The following is a 17297-nucleotide window of genomic DNA, read 5'->3' as shown; positions in this document are numbered from 1 at the left end:
CTCACACCCTTATTTTGAACAGCAAACCCTTGTCCTGTGCCTTTCATAATCCCAGAGAATGCCCTTCTGTCCGAGGTGGATTTTCATGTTGGCCAAAATGTATCCATCAGGTGCAGGGAAGGCTACCAGCTGAAAGGACAGTCTGTGATCACTTGCAATGCTGATGAGACCTGGACTCCAGCCACAGCTAGGTGTGAAAGTAAGTACAAGACACAACATTCCACAGGGATTGGTATCTTCCAGAGGGCTCTAAGAAGCTCTAGAGAAGAGCTGTGTCTCCTTTCTTTCTAACAGAGTTGTTCCTTTAAAAGGACTCAGAATACATCTATGTGGGTTGGTACTTCAACAGTATTCATCCTACTATTTACTAGACCCTTCTGTAAATGTATTCTTAATTTACCTTTTGCAAGTCCTGGAGCTGGGTTGTTTGTTGAATGCCCTAAATACCCTAAGAATGATTCCCATGAGATCATGGATGATGAGACAAGAGTTGCAGAAAGAGGTGCTGCCTTTTGTTGTATTTATTAATACTGACAGAAGGCAGTGTCCTTTTGCAAGCATGTTGGAAAGCCTTTTGATTTCTTGCAAGCAGTACTGCTTAGACTCCTGGATCACAGAATCGCTTGGGTTGGAAAGGACATTTAAGATCATGTAGTTCCAGCCCCTCTGGTATGGGTAGGGATGCCATTCACTAAATCAGTTTGCTCTGGTCCCACCCAACCTGGCCTTGAGCGCTTAGAGGTGTGGGGCATCCACAGCTTCCTTGGGCAACCTGTTCCAGCACCTCATCACTGTCTGGGTAAAGAATTTCTTTCTAATATCTCAACTAAACATGCTGCTTTCAGTTTAAAACCATCGCCTTTTGTTGTGCCTCTATCTTCCCATATAAATACTACCTCCTCATAATAAGACCCTTTAAGAAACAAGAAAGCTGAAATGAGGTCTCCCTGAAGCCTTTTCCTGGATCCATGCTGAATAATCCCAGCTCTCTTTACCTTTCTGGGTAGGAGAGATGCTCCATCCCTTTGATCATTTTTGTGTCCCTTCTCTGGACCCACTTTTTCTTGTACTGACGACCCCAGAGGTGGATGCAGCACTCTAGATGGGGTCTCACAAGGACAGAATAGAGTGAGATAATCCACTCTCTCACCCTGCTGGTCACACTTCTTTTGATGCAGCCCAGGATACCAGTGGCTTTTGGGGCTGCATCCAAAAATGCAGCTGTTGGCTCATGTCCAGCCTCTCACCATAAAGAACCCCCAAGCCCTTCTCAGGGTTGCTCTCAGTGACTTCTTCTCCCAGTCTGTACTCACATTTGGTATTGCCCTGACCTGAGTGCAGCACTTTGCACTTGGACTTTTTCAACATCATGGGATTTTCATGAGCCCACTTCTTAAGTTTCTCCAGATCCTTGGACTCCGTTGCTGATTTACCACCAGAAATGTGTCTGTGACGTCTCTCCCCAACAGCATTGTCTCCCAGGTTAAAACCTGTGTCATGTAGGCTCTGCAGCTCACCAACATCTGGATGGTTTCTTTTGTTTAGAAATATCTTGCGGTCCTCCAGCTCATGTAGAGAATGCTCTGATTCGTGGTAACTTCTATCAGTATGGAGACATGATCACCTATTCATGCTACAGTGGGTACATGCTGGAGGGGCCCCTGCGGAGTATTTGCTTGGAAAATGGAACGTGGACAACACCACCTACCTGCAAAGGTAAGTATTTTTTACTAACAGAATGATAGCTTAACTTGCCATAAACACAGACTTGTCATCCTAGGTACAATAAAAACGAAAGTGAAATTTTTGATAGTTTTAGTGCAGTCACAGTTTCACTCAGGGCATTTAATTCCAGGTTATTGATTTATTTCCAGTTTAAAGAGAAGGCTTCCATAATTTTTTTTTCTTCAGTCCTAGCTAGTTTGTTTTGCTACAGTGTTGTATCTGACACCTAGGATCTTTTCTCCTGACATCTTTTGCAAAAAGTGACAGAACTAGTCATCTTCCTGACAAGCTGACCTGTTTCAGATAAGCATTGCCAGTCAGTTTTTCACAGTCAAAAACTGAACACTGCAGAAACCAAAATAGAACAAATGGATTCTTAGTCCCTCACTATGTTTAAAGTGTGGCAGCTCCTGAAATTCAATTTGCAGTAAGAGGTAGATTGATATAGCTCACTAAATAATGCACAGTGAGCACTCTAGAAAATTCATAGATTTAACAATATACCAGGCTTTCTAAACTTGGCATATCAGCAGGTATTTGTTATTTCTTGGTTTATTGAGCTAAAACATTCACTTTTTTAAAGCCAAGAGTTAACTCTTCCATTTAGAACATTCAAATAAATAAAAAGTTTTGAACAGAAAATGTGGGAAACAGAAAACTGAAGAGAAAATAAAGTCAACAATAAAAAACATATATAAGCATATTCAAATACTAACTAAGTCATGGATGAGGCACAGCAAAAGAGTTCAGTGTCATAGGGCTTTGGTGAAAGAGATCTTGTCATCTCCCATTTCCATGCCAGAAGCTTGGCTTGGCCTCTGCTGCTGGGTAGCTGGAAGCAAGGAGTTAGCTGCACCCTGAAGTCTTATTTCAGACTGTGGAACAGCCACCATGACAAATTGAGCTTTAGGTATTCTGTTTAGAAAGCAAAAAACCTTACAACACAGCAGTGGCCAGTCACGAGCAGCCCCATTCCTCTTCACACAGAAGAAAAAAAGTTCGAGGACACTCACCTGGGAGCATTGGAGTCAGAATTGTCAGGTCAGCCTCTCCTGCAAGTCTCAGCTCCCCGTGTCAAAATACAAGCAACAGTTCTTCCTTCCTCAGAATGGCTCAGGAGCCATTTGGAGGTAAAGAATTCTATACTGTACTAAGCCTGGCAAATCATGGACCCCTCATCAGTTTTTTTTATATGAATTCTGACAGCAAAGTATTATGAATACTGACACCTAAACAAGTTGAGTTGCCCTTCTCTATGAAATTAGACACTCACCTAAATTCCTGCATGTGATAGTTATAATGTCTTGCCTAAAAATCGTGGATCAGTAGAGCATTTTGAGGAAAATTAGAGCCAAAGAAGGGGCCTTGCAGCTCCTGAATATTTCAGGAATAGAGTAGCTTCTCCTGAGAAACAGTTTTGTCTTGGGTTTGTGACTGTAGCTTGGCGTGAGCAATTACCCATCAAGCAGCCAAGTAGAGAAGATTTGAAGGAAAAACAACTGAGTTACATCAGTTGTCATGATGTATCCAAAAGTCCTGTTGGAAATTGGCACTCACAAAGCACCAGGCTGTTTCTAAAAAGTTTGTATTTTTAAACTGTGATGGCTACAGAATTCAAGGGATCTCTGCATAATAGCTATTTCACCTAAGCTAGAATTCAGTAGCAAAATTATTTTGATATTATCTGTTGCAATTGTAGCATTTTGGATTGTTCAACTGTCCTTTTAATATCACCATTTTGTTCTTATTTAATATTTATTAGTTACAAGGAACTCCTTTATGCCAAGGGATGCAATTGTCTGCTAAGATAGGTTCATGCCACTGGTCACCAGAAACCAAGAAGGGCTGATCTGCAAAGCACTGTCAAACATTCTGTTTGCAACACTGCAATATCTACTGGGACTGTTCAGAGGAATAAGTATTAGGGAAAATTATTTCCAAAAAATGCAGTGAAGAAGTGGACACATGATGAAGGTGGAAAACAAAGCAGAATAATATGTGTATTAAGGGAGGGGAATAACAATTTCCCTCCTCTTTTCTAAAAGGGGACTTTAAAAGAACTAAAGATGTTTCTGAGAGGGCTGTCCTGCATTTTCATGACACATGTCAAAGTGATCTTTCAAAACTGCATTATAATTCATGTGAGTGATTTTCCTAACAAAAGTCCTACAGGACCCAAGCCTTTGTGGTCTACATCAGAAACTACATGAAAGCACTCTTTGTAATGACTCATGCTGCATTTTTTGTTTATGGCTGTATGAGTTGATTATTCATGTGTTCCAAGCCTGCTTGAAAAGTTCTGTCCCAGTTGAACAGGTTTGTTAATGTAAATATTATAATTAAAAAGCAGACTTTGGAAGTGCTCTCACCACAGCTGCACTTGCCTGAATCACCACTGGTTAGAGGTTGCTGGCCAGATTCTGATCTGAGTTTCAGGGGTGAGAAGTATTAGCCTGGATCTGCTGATTGTAAATATCTGCAGGACTCGTTAGGCTGCACAGATGCACACAGCTTACCTGACTCTTCTTTCTGAAGTGCTCTAAAACTCTTGTCTGTTTGCTCTCTTCACATCTTGCTGACTCTGAATGAGTGAGTTGTCCATGTGGAGCTGTCAACAAGAAAGTTTGTACTCCATCAGCAAATAAGTACATTACAACATGGAAGGGAGGGCCTGAAGAAATTGTTCACTTGCAACTACAAGGAAGCATTTTGCTAAACTGAAAACAGATAACAGAATTTATTTCTTTTCTTCTGACATGTTTGACTTGCAGTAGTGTAATGCTTTTGTGTCCTGTGTAGATAAAATTACAAGGAGATGTCAACAGATTGATACCGTGGATGTGAGATTTGCTACCATTAACTAAAGTCACAGTTGATCATTTCTGTTCTCTCCCGAGCACATCAGGACTGCATTTGCTTGCTTTTACAACACACAAAAAAAAAAAAAAAATCTCAACATCCAGTACCAATCATTTTTCTAGTCTTGTCTGTTGATAAGAATAATCCACACAGCTACAGACAAGTAGTCTTTGCTTGCCTAAATTGATGTATAACAAGTGCACACCTAGGGATGATAGATTGACTCAGTTTCACAACCAGGACCTGGGCAGAAACCCAGGAAAACCTGTCTCTACCTGATATCTGATTGCTGAGTAGCATGGAGTTACCATCCAAAGCAATTTTTGTTACTCGTGAAATACCTGCATCTTCTACATTGACAGAGAGGAAAAATACATTTCAGAGATCTTATTTCATGGGATTTGAATTTAATATAGGATATCATTTATACATTAATCTTTTATCTCACATCCCATTATACATTAGTGGAGTGTTGTTTAAGTGGTGTAGATCACACAAAGCTTTAAATGGATCTTCCACTGCAGAAAAGAAACCTGTTTGGCACACTATTCTGCTTTAGTCAACACCCGTAGACAAGCTGTCTGTGTAGTAATAGATGTTTTTACAACCAAAATTTACAAAATCACTGTTAAAATATTGCAAATTATGTTAATCTTTCAGAGGCCTTGTCCCATTCTCGTTATCAGCTGACACTTGATGGGAAGGCTCTTCAGATTGAAAAATAACATGGCAGAGCTTTGGCCTCATTTCAACAGACTCCAAGCTGTAGCTTGCATTTTGGCATGGCTTAGCTCCAGGAGTGACTCAAGTTTATCTCTCTGAGGGAAAGATTTTTATTCTTTCCAATGGGGATTTCAGGTCTGAACAGTGTTTCAGTGTGCCAATCCACTGTTTGTATTTAATGCTAACAAACACTCAAAGCTTAAATGCATATTTTGCCCACCTAATAACTAATTAACAATAGCAGTTCAGATGCAATTAGGAGTTCAGGTTGTTTCCTGAGATTACGGTCAGTCTGATTACTTATTTGTTCTGTCGTATTGTCTTGAAGCTGCAATTTTTCATTTTCTCTGTATGACATGCACACCAGCATAAGAAAGATTGAGCTTCCTCCAATGATCTTTAAGTATAACATGTTTGTGTATAGCTTTCACCTGATTTTCTAAAGTAGTCCTGGTTTCCGTGGATGTGTGTGACAAGAGATGGTACAATATCATAGAAATGGCAAGAAGTCCAAAGTCTGTCCAGCCCAGGCACCATTTGGCCCAGCTTGATAGACTCCAGTCCAAATTCCTCACTTTTATGATCAGGTGCTTATTAATAGGAATGGAAGCCGAGGAGCACAGTCAACATGAATGCTAGGTGAGGTTTGTAGTCACACTTTGAGTTCCAGAGAGGAACACTTACTGTGCCACTGCTGCACCCTTTTTGGTCCCTTCTCATTATGCTGGATGATAGTGCAGTAAAAATTGCCTGTTCTATCACACAGTTAATCTTACTTTAGACACAGTGTATATTATGCCAGATGGCATTATCTTGGTGTTTCATACCAAGGTTAGAAGAAAGCTTGATTCTATTCCAGAGTCAATTCAGAAGGCCTGGGGGAAGGGGTGAGAAGGGTAATAGATATTTATGGTGTAGAGTATGGGTATTTTAATTTTGTTTTATGAAAGTTAGTGGGAAAATCAGATAAAGAATAGTGTCAGCCTTGAAACACTATCCAAATAATTTATTCAGCTATAAATATGTCTACATTTTCATTCTTTCTGTGGACAATCTTTTTATTATCTTAATGATTCCCATACTCTTGCGTACAGTACCTAATCAAACACAGAGCCAGAAGACAATGTAGCCCTTGAAATCAAAATCAAGCAATATTTCTGAACTTCACTGCATTTGTTTGTTCTGCTCTGTGCAAGATGCTGTTACTAGACTTCTAACTCACTGTCCAGAGTTTGTAATGGAATCTTGGTGTTCCCAGCTGTCTGCCGGTTCCCATGCCAGAACGGCGGCATCTGCGAGCGCCCCAACGCCTGCTCATGTCCGGATGGCTGGATGGGCCGTCTCTGCGAAGAGCGTACGTACACCATCCCTAACTGTAATCCTAAGGGTGTTGTAGGTAAGACAGATGAATTTATTGCAGTGAACCAGAAGAGGCCTAAGAGATAAAACCATAAAAATCATTAATATATTCTGCTTGACAAATGAAAGGGAACAGAAAGGTATATACTTGGCTTGTTTATAGAATAATAACTGCTCCCTTACATCTTCAAAGCAAAACAAGCACTTTTTAAATTGATGTGATTTTGTTTCTGGGTGCTCTTTCACTGTGGTTGAACACCTTGTTTCAGTTCTCCAAAGTCTGTTTCTAACCTGAGAGTTTTGGGGAATGAACAGGGATTAGAACAGAAGAGACGTGAGTGTTCTTCTGGTGGCTGCATCAGTTTCCTGGCTTCTGTTGTTTTAGTCTGTGTTATGAACCTCATCAGTTAATGTTCAATTAATGTAATGTGTCACATTTTCCATGCTGTCCCTCCTGACCTGTGTACTTGTGCCTCACAAATTCTAGACTGGATTTTCCTGTCATGGATCTCCAAATTATTAGAGAGCTGGATCTGCTCTCACTGAAAAGAGCCAAATCTGACTCTCAAATCAGATTACCTGGGTGACCTTGGGATGCCAGTCCCAATTGGGGCTGGCAGTCCTCATCCCCCATCCATTGGGATCCATGTTTCTCTCCACTGCGGTCTTAGCACAAGGATTTTGGGAGATTTAACCCTTTCAGGCTGGCATAACTGCTGTATGAGGAACCTTATTACTGTACATATAGTAAGGCATAGGCCTATGTGGATAGAAAAGGGCAGTGCCTTTATTTAGTATTTAGTATTTAGTATTCAGTGTGGCCCTGCTGTAAGGCTTTAGTTTATCCAAGATCTACAGCAGGGGTGGGTCACTGTCCACGAATCTGGGTCACTGCCCCTGACTCTGAGTATACATGGAAACCTACAAAAATTGTGCACATTCTCATCTAGTTCTTGGAAAAGAATATGGTTCAAGTATTTAAGATGTATCGTGTTAAAATGGTCCTCTGAATCTATCTCTGCAGCTTTCAAGTCTTCTCTATGACAGTATCAGCTGCACATGGCACAAATTAGTGGTAGATACAGAATGAGAACAAGAGGTTCAGCAAGTTCTGTCTTTTTGCATTTATGGAAATTCCAGCTATGTGGTATATACACAAAGCTCCTATTTTTCTGTCCCTGTGCCTGGCAGTATCACCACAGCCATACGTGCCACTTAGCCCTGTAAGTCTCATAGTCTCAGCAGAAGAGGATTGCACCCTGTGTCTGACAGAATTGTGTTTGGTATCCCACAATTGAGTTTATTAGTTTCATCAGTAATGACACTTGAAGCATTCTCCAGAACCAGCCATTTCATTTATCATCCCAGCCATTTCAGTAATCATCCAATTCAGACTGGCAACTGACTAGGCAGGTCACACTTCATACAGGTACAGGCACTAGCTTTTTTTTGTTGTTGTTGTTGTTTTGCTTTTTTGCCTTTTTTTTTTTTTAACTTTAGTTTAGATAGTTAGAAAAGGAAAAAAGAATTCCCACAATTGGTCAGTGCAACACCAGTTTTACGTTGCTTGTCAAACAAGGTGCAGCTATGAACAGAAAAGCAGGTTTAGTCTTAGACATTGAGGGCCTATTCTGGAAGCCCAAGTAATTTTTGAGTGCTAGCACTGAGCACTGATCTGTCAGTATCAGGCCACAGTAAGGCCACTGAGAGAATTCAGTCACCTTGTAGCTCCCAGTACATTTCACAAAAAATATAGAATTCATCTTCTTGAGAGAGTCCTGACCATTCTAAAAAATTTGCATGGTACTACAAGTTGAATGATATAGAAAAGTATTTCCTGGTGATACAGGTTAGTCCTGTGAGGCCCATGGAAGTCCACAATTATTTTCTTATCCAAGTTCACTGCACCTGCTCAGCTTGACCTCTGCTGTGCAGAGGAAGAACCCCTACCTCAGTCTTCTGCAGCCCTCATCCACCCTCCCAGTATTAAACTCTACTGGAAGTGCCACTTGAGGGTCCTAATTTGAGACCCAGCTCAACTCTTGCTCTTCTTAGAGCATGTACACTCAAGTGCTTTGTTCACTTAGCATAGTGGAGATGATAGTTTTGTGAAGATACTTAAAGCATGAACACATGGGAGTTTTGCAGATGTGCTCACAGGAGCAGTGTAGCTCGATTGTTGCTCTGTCCAGAGGTCATCAGCTGCTTGGTATGTGTTTTGTTTCTTCCCCAGAGCTTCCAGCCTTAGCCTTTTTCACCCAAAATGCCTTATATCCAAGCTGACTTTCCCAAGGGGCTTATGGTCTCACCTGTCTCAGCATGTTTTCACTAGCCTAGACAAAGTGCTTTTCTATGGGCAGGGCACAGATTAACTTGTTTTGGATGCTACATCTGCAAGCCCAGAGAATTCACGAACAATCCAGTTTTTTGCCCTGGCTCAGTTCCCATGAACACAGAGCCTACAAGCACCTGAAGGACTCCAGCTATTGCTCCAGCCTATCCATTTCTTTGCCACTACTCTTTGTCATATCTGTCTGTATGTGCTGCTCATGCCTGGTGGGTAGGTCCTGCTCAGCTCTGCTGATACTCCATGCACACCCTCCAAGTGGCAGTGGAGTTTCTAGTAAAACATAAGTTCCTCTCTTGCACACTCTATTCTTTGCTTCCATGGGAGATAATTATTTTCTCTGGTCTCTTCTCCTTAGCAATATGCATTCTGCCATGTCTCAACGGAGGCCGCTGTGTGGCCCCTTACCAATGTGACTGCCCCATCGGATGGACTGGATCACGCTGCCATATGGGTAAAACTTCTCACATGCATTTTTTCTCAATTTCTGGGACTCTGCTAGCAATACCTAGCACAGTTCTCTAGGGACTCATAGAACTCCTAAGCTTGTCACAGGAAAACCCAGGTCTACAATAATGTTCCTGGAGGATTTGCTGTTCCCAGCTGTAAACTACCTTCAGACTAGTCCCTCCCTGATGAGTCTTTAAAACTCCCAGAAAAGCTTGCTCTCAAAAAGGACAGACAGTATTCACAAAAGTACTCTCTGCAAAAAGCAGTGCAAAGGAGAAGAGGTTTCCAAGGAGAAGATTAAAACTATTTTTCTCAATTCCAGGTGCATGATTTTCATTTTCATTAAGAAAATTCAGGTCATCATTAAATTCACAAACAAGCTGCGGGTATTGTAGAGGTTTTTCTTCACATAGCTGTCTGGTTTGGTGGATGCCCACTAATTGCCTGGGTACTAAATCAGGACAGAGAGTACACCAAAGAAAGGATTTAAGGGTGATTGAGTCCAATAGATACATCATACATGGGTACCTTACATTAGCTATCATCCAAGTTCTTTGAGCAAATTCAATGTGCACTTCTTTTTACTAAATCTCTTACTTGCACCTAACCAAAGGTGAAGGTCATGGACCACACAAAATAAGGTGGGCTAGGATGGGAGTGATTCTAGTGTCCAGGTTTGTGGTCTAACCAGTCCGTTTGTGTGAGATGAGGTTGGCTGCAGTCATGGAAAATATTTGAATATGAGTTTAGAATATGGGGTTCTGACTTCTGACTATGAAGACTGAATGAACACCAGGTTTTGGAAGACTTTTCCCTGTAAAAAGACAGTAAAACTCAGCAACTGACTGATTACTGAAACGTCTTTCAGTCATTGTTCAATCTTAAACAAGTACAAATATTAGCTATTTTTAAACATATATTTCAGTTTCTTCACTGTATTTTTATTGTCCAGGTGCACCTTAACTGATTTTTAATAGGGACTTAACATGAAAGCCCAGTTTTGCCTTCCTGCAAGACTATGAAGTGGCTGATGGGGAGAGCTGGGAAGGAGTCCATGCCTTTGTTAATGAATGTTCATAGTATTTGTTTAACTGATAAGAATAGTGAATCTGGGGGATAAGCTATGCGTTACACTGCAAACCAAATCCTTCTGCAGAAAATTGAAATACCAGAGAGAACATTTTAACTCTGAACTATTGTCTTTTGAAGGGACTCTTGCCTAACACATAATGCATCATTTCCTCTCATATTTCACAAGCTTTGCAGCTATAATAGGTGTTTGAGGAGGACAGATGGCTTCTTGGCTTTTTGGCCAGCCATTCAAATCTGTACAGGCTTGACTTGCTTTTCAGGAGCTAAAGGAAAAATTATAGTGAACAACTGCATCTGCATCATAAACACCTCTCATAAAGTTTTTTAATCACTTGTTGTTTCAGCTACTGATATTGACATTTTGCTGTGATAGAGAAATACTTCAGTGACAGCTAAAGCTGTTTTGGTCATATGCATTCCAAATCAGAAGTAATTTTCAACATTATGTACTTGGTGCACTTAATTGTATATGGATGGCCTATCACTATAGCCTTCTGCCATTGTTTGTCCTTGTTTGGCCAGAGGAACTGGAGTAGGTTTTTTGCATTCCTGTGACTACTCATTTCCATTTCCTGTAATTCCATAATAATCAGCACTTCCTGATGCATATTCCTTGCAAAAATATTACCTAGACTTCGTCCTCACTAGTATTTTAGGTCAGTCCTCTACACATGGCATTATCTGCTTTAAAGTATTCACATCTTTCCCGCAATATGAATGTCTGTGTTTGAAGGATCTCATTAAGTGTATATCTAAATTGTTCTATAAATTGTGTGGTTTACCTTTCAATCTCAAAATTGATAGGAAGACTTAAAACTTTGACTTTTTTTTGGCATGATACCCTTGGGTTAGACTGTCACACTAAAGCATGTTCAACCAGGCTCAGCATGACCTGTAAGGCAGATGAGAGTTTTTCTCTAATGCCCTGTTGCACCTAGTCCCACCTCTTAGACCCCTAAGATCCAGTGTCTTTCAGGATCTTACTGTCATTCTCTGCTTCCTTTCCTTGTCTTCATACAGGTGCCATTCTGTGAAGTCTTACTCCTTGCTTGCTACTGATCTGCACATGGCTTTCTGACCTTCAGCTTCCTCTGCTTATGCTGTCTCTTTCTATATTTTTTTCCCATGTCTGGTGTCTGCTTGTCCTGGCTAGTGTTAAGCTGTCACATTCCTTTAAAAAAAAAAGTCTACATTTTATTCCTGTTCTCCTGTTCATCTCATGATTCTTCTAATTCTTGCTCCTACTTCTGCTTGCATTCCTTTGTTGTCTTAATTGGAATCAAAGAACAACAGGATCTTTAAGGCAATGTAAAATTACACACTGGCTGTTTCAGGCAGCTCATACAATGCATCAGACAGCAAAAGTGCTAGAGGGAGTCAAATCGCACTTAGCAGACGTATGCTTCTCAGGCTGCCCTTCCCATTCTTAACAGAAAAAGGCAGGATGGATTTTCAGTGTCCTGCTACTAAATCAGCTTGTTGTGGATGTGCTCATTAATGCAAATTTGTGTGTGTTTGTGTGCAGCTGTTTGCCAGTTGCCTTGCTTAAATGGTGGGAGGTGCATACGACCAAATCGGTGCTACTGTCCCTCTTCCTGGACTGGACCTGACTGCTCTAGGTAAGTGTCACTGAGCACCGTGCCAGGGCTAGGCTGAGTCACACCCTTTTGAACTCTAAATCTGAGGAATGAGCAAATAATTTTAACATTTTGAGCATCTCTAGATTCTGTAAATCAGTAACCTTTAGATGCCTCAAGTTTTATGAACAATATGGAAAGACCTTAGAGGGTACTCTGCAAAATGATTGCCAAACTTGTAGAAAACTCAGAAAATTGTATCTTTACATGTAAACAGACAGGCAAACCCGCAATGTTTAGACTGATTTTTTCATTATGTAAATGGAAGTGGGGTTTTGACATGTAATACAGAATATTCTTAGGGAAATTTTGGTGGCTTACTCTTTACTAGTGTTCATTTTGAATTGTATATACCTCAGCTAGGTCCATGTCCAAGACTGGGGTCATGCAACATTTGTCATAAATAATAAGTCATCTTACACCCAGCACTGAGTGATGTAATCATTTAAAGAGTACAACAAGGTGCCTCTGAGGCATGTCCAAGTTCAAATCTCCTGGCAGCTCTAGGGCCATGACAGCAAAAAATGTGTATACCTCCACTCACATGGGCTCTTGCTGAACACAGTGGTCATTATCCTGGAGAGCTAAACAGAACCAGATGAATATTAATATTTTTCTGCAGGGAACAGATGAAGCCTGTGGCATTGTAATTTTTTCTGTTCATCTTTCTGGGCAGATAGTGACAGACATTCCTTCCTATCTCTCTGATAGACAGTTTATCTTAAAGCTATAGAAGAGATGCTTGACTGAGAAATCACATTGTCCAGAACAAATAGTGTTCATTTGTCAGCTGTGATTATATGTGCCTTAGTGAAGCAACTTAAATGTATTGCAAACAAACAGTATCTTTCAGCTTTAGACTGAAAGGTATACACTGAAGTCTGGTAGTATTTCCATTTAGGACATGAAGCAGAGAAGCCCAAATGCAGCAGACAAAATAGCCAAAAATAGTGGAGTTTATCTCATGAGAGACAAAGCAGTGTCAGGCTATTCCCTGGCTTCTTTTGTTGGGTTTTTTTGTCCACGTCCATAGCTCTGTGCAAGAGAAAACAGAAGGTAGGTCATTAGCCCTTCAGGATTGAGGTCTAGCAGCTCATCCCTTCCAGAGCTGTTTGAGAGGACATTTCCCTAATATAACTGGGTGGGTGAACTGAAGACAGAAACAAGCTCTGAGATCTGTTTCATATTTTGTTAAGTTTTGGCCTCAGTTACTTGTGGCTCTTTATGGAATATGATACCTTTCTGGGAATTCTGAACAATACAGGCAAATAACATGATAGCAGAGATTCCCTGCTGCAGGTTAACAAGGTGTGGATTTATAAGGGGAAGCTGAAAGGTCCCAAAGTTTTTATCAGCATTCAGAATAAGACTAGTGCCAAACTACTCTGTGATGAGCCATGACTTAAATTAAATGTCAGACATTTCTATTTCCCATGGCCACTCTCCGCCTCTGCCTTTGAGCTGTGGCATTCTAATCCTTGGTATACTTTCAGACACCATCCTCTTGTGCCTCACTGTTGATCATTTGATATGTTCAACACAACACTAATTTTTTTTTTGTTTGGGTTTTTTGATGCAGGAAACGGAAGGCTGGATTCTATCCCTTTTAACATCAGAGCAGCAATTCTACATTCAGATATCTTTCTTCAGCCTAGGCACCAGGGCTTGGATTCTAATGCATTGTAAATCAAATCCATTTTTTCCCTTCCCCCACCCCTCCCCAGCTCCCTTGTTTTGTATTTTATTTTGTGATACATCTTTCAATTTTTAAAGAAATCCTCTGTATTTTTCATTTATAAAAGTATTATCAAATATATGCTGCTACACAGGTGTCATACACACATACACATACAAATGTAAAGATTCCTACAATCCACTGAGGAAGTGGTTGTTTAAAGTGAAGTCCCTCCCATTTCTTACGTTAAGTAAGCTAATTAAACTATACTATTCTGCCAGCCATCATTAAACAGAATGTGGCAAAGCATACTACTGTCCAGCAACTCAACAGTAAAGTGTGTTACAGAAGGCTGAATGAGGCACTAAACTCTGCATTGGGCCTTGTCTTGGAACTTCAGTTGATAAAAATTATAACTGCATGTCTGTGTTGTAACCACAGTTTCTGGTGAGCATAAGATTCTGTAGTGTAGTTATGTGACATTAACTTCATTGGAGAGTGACTTAATGGGAGGCATCAGCATGAGTTTTACGTGAGATTTCTTAGTAAAAGAGAGGAGGGAACATCATCTCATTCAGAGAAGAATGGATCAAGTGTAGCCAACAAGAGCCTTCAAAGCTTTCTGACCTACAGGCCATTCAGGTGTAGCTCTAAGCTGAATAATCCAGGATCCAGCAGTAGGAGGCAGATGAATCTCTGAAATTTACACTTTCCAGTTGCCATGGGTCTCACAACCTGCCTGTAACCACCATCCCTTTCCTATATGAATGAAGTACATCTCTTCACAGGTATCTGCTACGTGAATGGTTTTGATATTTTAGGATTGAATCCCAATATCTGATGGCCCCTGAGATGGAGAGAGAAGGCACCAGCTAGGTTTACAGGTGAAAGTTTGCTATCTGCTTGCCAAAATGTTGCGGCTTTGTTGTGCAGAATTCTCAAAAAATTGGAAAGGCCTCTCTTGAGAACACACACAGGCAGAAATGCTCAGCTGACTGAGAAATACTGAGAGCATACATGTTATCAAATTTCTCATTCTCAGACTGGTGATCCCACTGTGTCTGAAGAAAACACACACATGAGTGCCACCATTAAGTCATGCTCTGATGAACTGAAATGTTAAAATTTATGATTACGTGGGGTGGTGGAATTACAAGACAGAAATCACATGCATCTTTCAAAGTCATGTTTGGTAACTGTTATCAGGTAGCAAAAAGTCTGATCTATGAAAAAACATCTTAGAGTCAGAGCAAGAGTCATTGATCAGAAGCTCCATTTTTCCCAATAATAACAGAAACGTGTAATTTGCAGTTATCATTGGGAAAGAAAAAGATAAATAAATTTTACCTTCTGTAGCTTCCTATTCCTGCTTAGTTACCCTCCAGATGAAGAGCGTGCACAACTGCCCCACCCCACTTTATGGATGTACCTTCCTTTTATGCATGAACCCTGATACAGGAAAGTGATAGGACACCAAAATGAGCTCAGTTACAGTAACAGGGCTCTAGTAAATACTGACACATAACTGATGGCTGTTAGCCCAAGACCAGAAATGGGGAAGAAAGAAACAAGCAAAATTGTCAGCCATTAGGAGCTTTCAGCCAATTAAAAGAAAAACAGATAGTAAAGAATAGGAGTCATTAGGGGATCAGATTAATGTGAATGTAGATTCCTTCCCAGTGGGAGCTGCAGCCAGCTGAAGAGTTGTGGTTTTAGCTCCCACAACCTTCTTTTTCTAATGGACACTGCTAGCATGTAGCAAAAATCTTCTGTCTCCCAGCTCCACAGCCATCGGCGTTTACAGCTTTGACTGAAGTTAGTGTTCAGTAAGTAATGTCCACATTTCAACACAGTCACCACCATTTGTAGGCACTTTGTTCCTTGACTTCCTTGCTGCCTTAACAGCAAATGAAGGGAAGCTGCAGTGAGCAGCACAGGACTTCTCAAGGGAAAGAGTGCATGCGTGAGAAAAGCAGATCTTTATTTATATGTCATTCTCATGTTTTTGTCCCTTTCCCAGTGTGCTTCTCTGGTGTGTTCTCTGACTCTGTCCTGTCATCTCCAGAGCAGAACAGCAGCGGTGAGGAGAGTGCTTAGATCTGGCAGGACATTGCTGGACAATTTAGAGCTGGAGAATAGCTTTTAGCACCGCAGCTTCACACTAGTGAGTTGTACATGAGTCCTGAGATCAACCCAGTGAACACGTTTTGTAAGGAGGTGTGGTGTTAGGACAGAATAGCTGAAACTAGAGGCTGTCATATTAGTGCTATTGATGATGTTTTGATACTTGCTGGAATATTTTCCCCTCCCTACCCAGTACTGTATTGTCATTTATGTCACTGCTTGTTGTGTGTTTTAAACGACTTCCATGTGATGCACTTTACACTGTAAATAAAGTTGCACCCTGTTTAGTACCTACATAGAGGCAACGTGGTATTCCTTTTGTAAACCCTCACTACAATTATATTAATCTATTAATCTTTAGGATCTGATGGCAATGACTACAAAAATAGACCTCCATTCAAGCAAAAAGACAAAACAATTGCCAGCAAACTTAAGAGGTTGTGTTGGCTTAGTCCAGATTTGATATGCAGATAAAAATGCAGTTAGCACCTCATTTTTCAAATTCTTTCTTCTGCTAAGGGCATATTTTTAAACCTGTAAAGGCCAAATTTACCACTGTCATGAAGAGATAGATCAAAACCTGCTTCACTCACCACTGAAGGAGATACAATTTGTTTTATTCTGCACCAGTACTGGAATTTTTAAAGGTATGGAAATGCACATATTCCTGAACAAATGAGGTAAGGAATCACTGTAACAGGAAGAAATTTTTTAACTCAAACACCATTCCTCCAAACAAGGAGCACATATGCATAACAGGCAAAAGATTTAGAATGTAAAGTTTTTGGAGATAATGTTGTAAACCTGTCAGTGTTTGGATACACAGGCATAAGTGGAGACTTGGAAGTGCAAAATGTGGTCAGTGTTTGAAAGCCTTGCCGTAAGCCAGCAACTCAGAAGGTGGATGGAGGTTACTGATAGTGTTGTTAATGAAGCCCTGAAATTTAATGTGTATCTTATTAAAAAGGTAGAAATTTGCATCTCAGATTTTCAGTATTTGAAATGTGGGTAAAATCCTGAGAGGGAACAGCTGGGATGCCTGTGCACATGGACTTAGATCTTGTGCATGCTCTGGAAACACAGAGAACTGCCTTATTTGAAGGGACATGTAGTAAGAACAGGCTCCTTCCCCGGCCAGTTCTCTTTGTTGCGACCATAGAACAAGCTAAAACTCTGAAAGGAGTCTACTGACACCTATGTCTCGCTGCTTGGAAATACACTGGGAAATGTTTGGGTGTCGACTCAGATTTCGTGCGGGGGCACTGGACAGGGTTAGTGTGTGCCAGCACTTGTTAACATGAGGAGT

General features: G+C 40.7%; 1 protein-coding gene across 1 annotated transcript in view; it reads left to right on the top strand.

The window, feature by feature from the left end:
* The window catches only part of SVEP1 (sushi, von Willebrand factor type A, EGF and pentraxin domain containing 1), a 118410-nt gene extending 102125 nt beyond the window's left edge, over positions 1-16285 (top strand). The window contains exons 45-50 of the mRNA XM_041400177.1: positions 23-199; positions 1546-1716; positions 6566-6661; positions 9372-9467; positions 12081-12174; positions 13772-16285. Coding sequence (XP_041256111.1) covers positions 23-199; positions 1546-1716; positions 6566-6661; positions 9372-9467; positions 12081-12174; positions 13772-13802 — 665 coding nt within the window. The 3' untranslated portion in view covers positions 13803-16285. The remainder of the gene's footprint in view (positions 1-22; positions 200-1545; positions 1717-6565; positions 6662-9371; positions 9468-12080; positions 12175-13771) is intronic.
* Positions 16286-17297: the final 1012 nt, after the last annotated feature.

The sequence above is a fragment of the Onychostruthus taczanowskii genome, unplaced genomic scaffold (genome assembly GCF_017590055.1).
Source record: "Onychostruthus taczanowskii isolate IOZ18803 unplaced genomic scaffold, ASM1759005v1 scaffold174, whole genome shotgun sequence".
NCBI lineage: Eukaryota > Metazoa > Chordata > Aves > Passeriformes > Passeridae > Onychostruthus > Onychostruthus taczanowskii.
The sequence above is the reverse complement of the archived record's forward strand: the minus strand, read 5'-3'. Positions and strand labels throughout refer to the sequence as shown.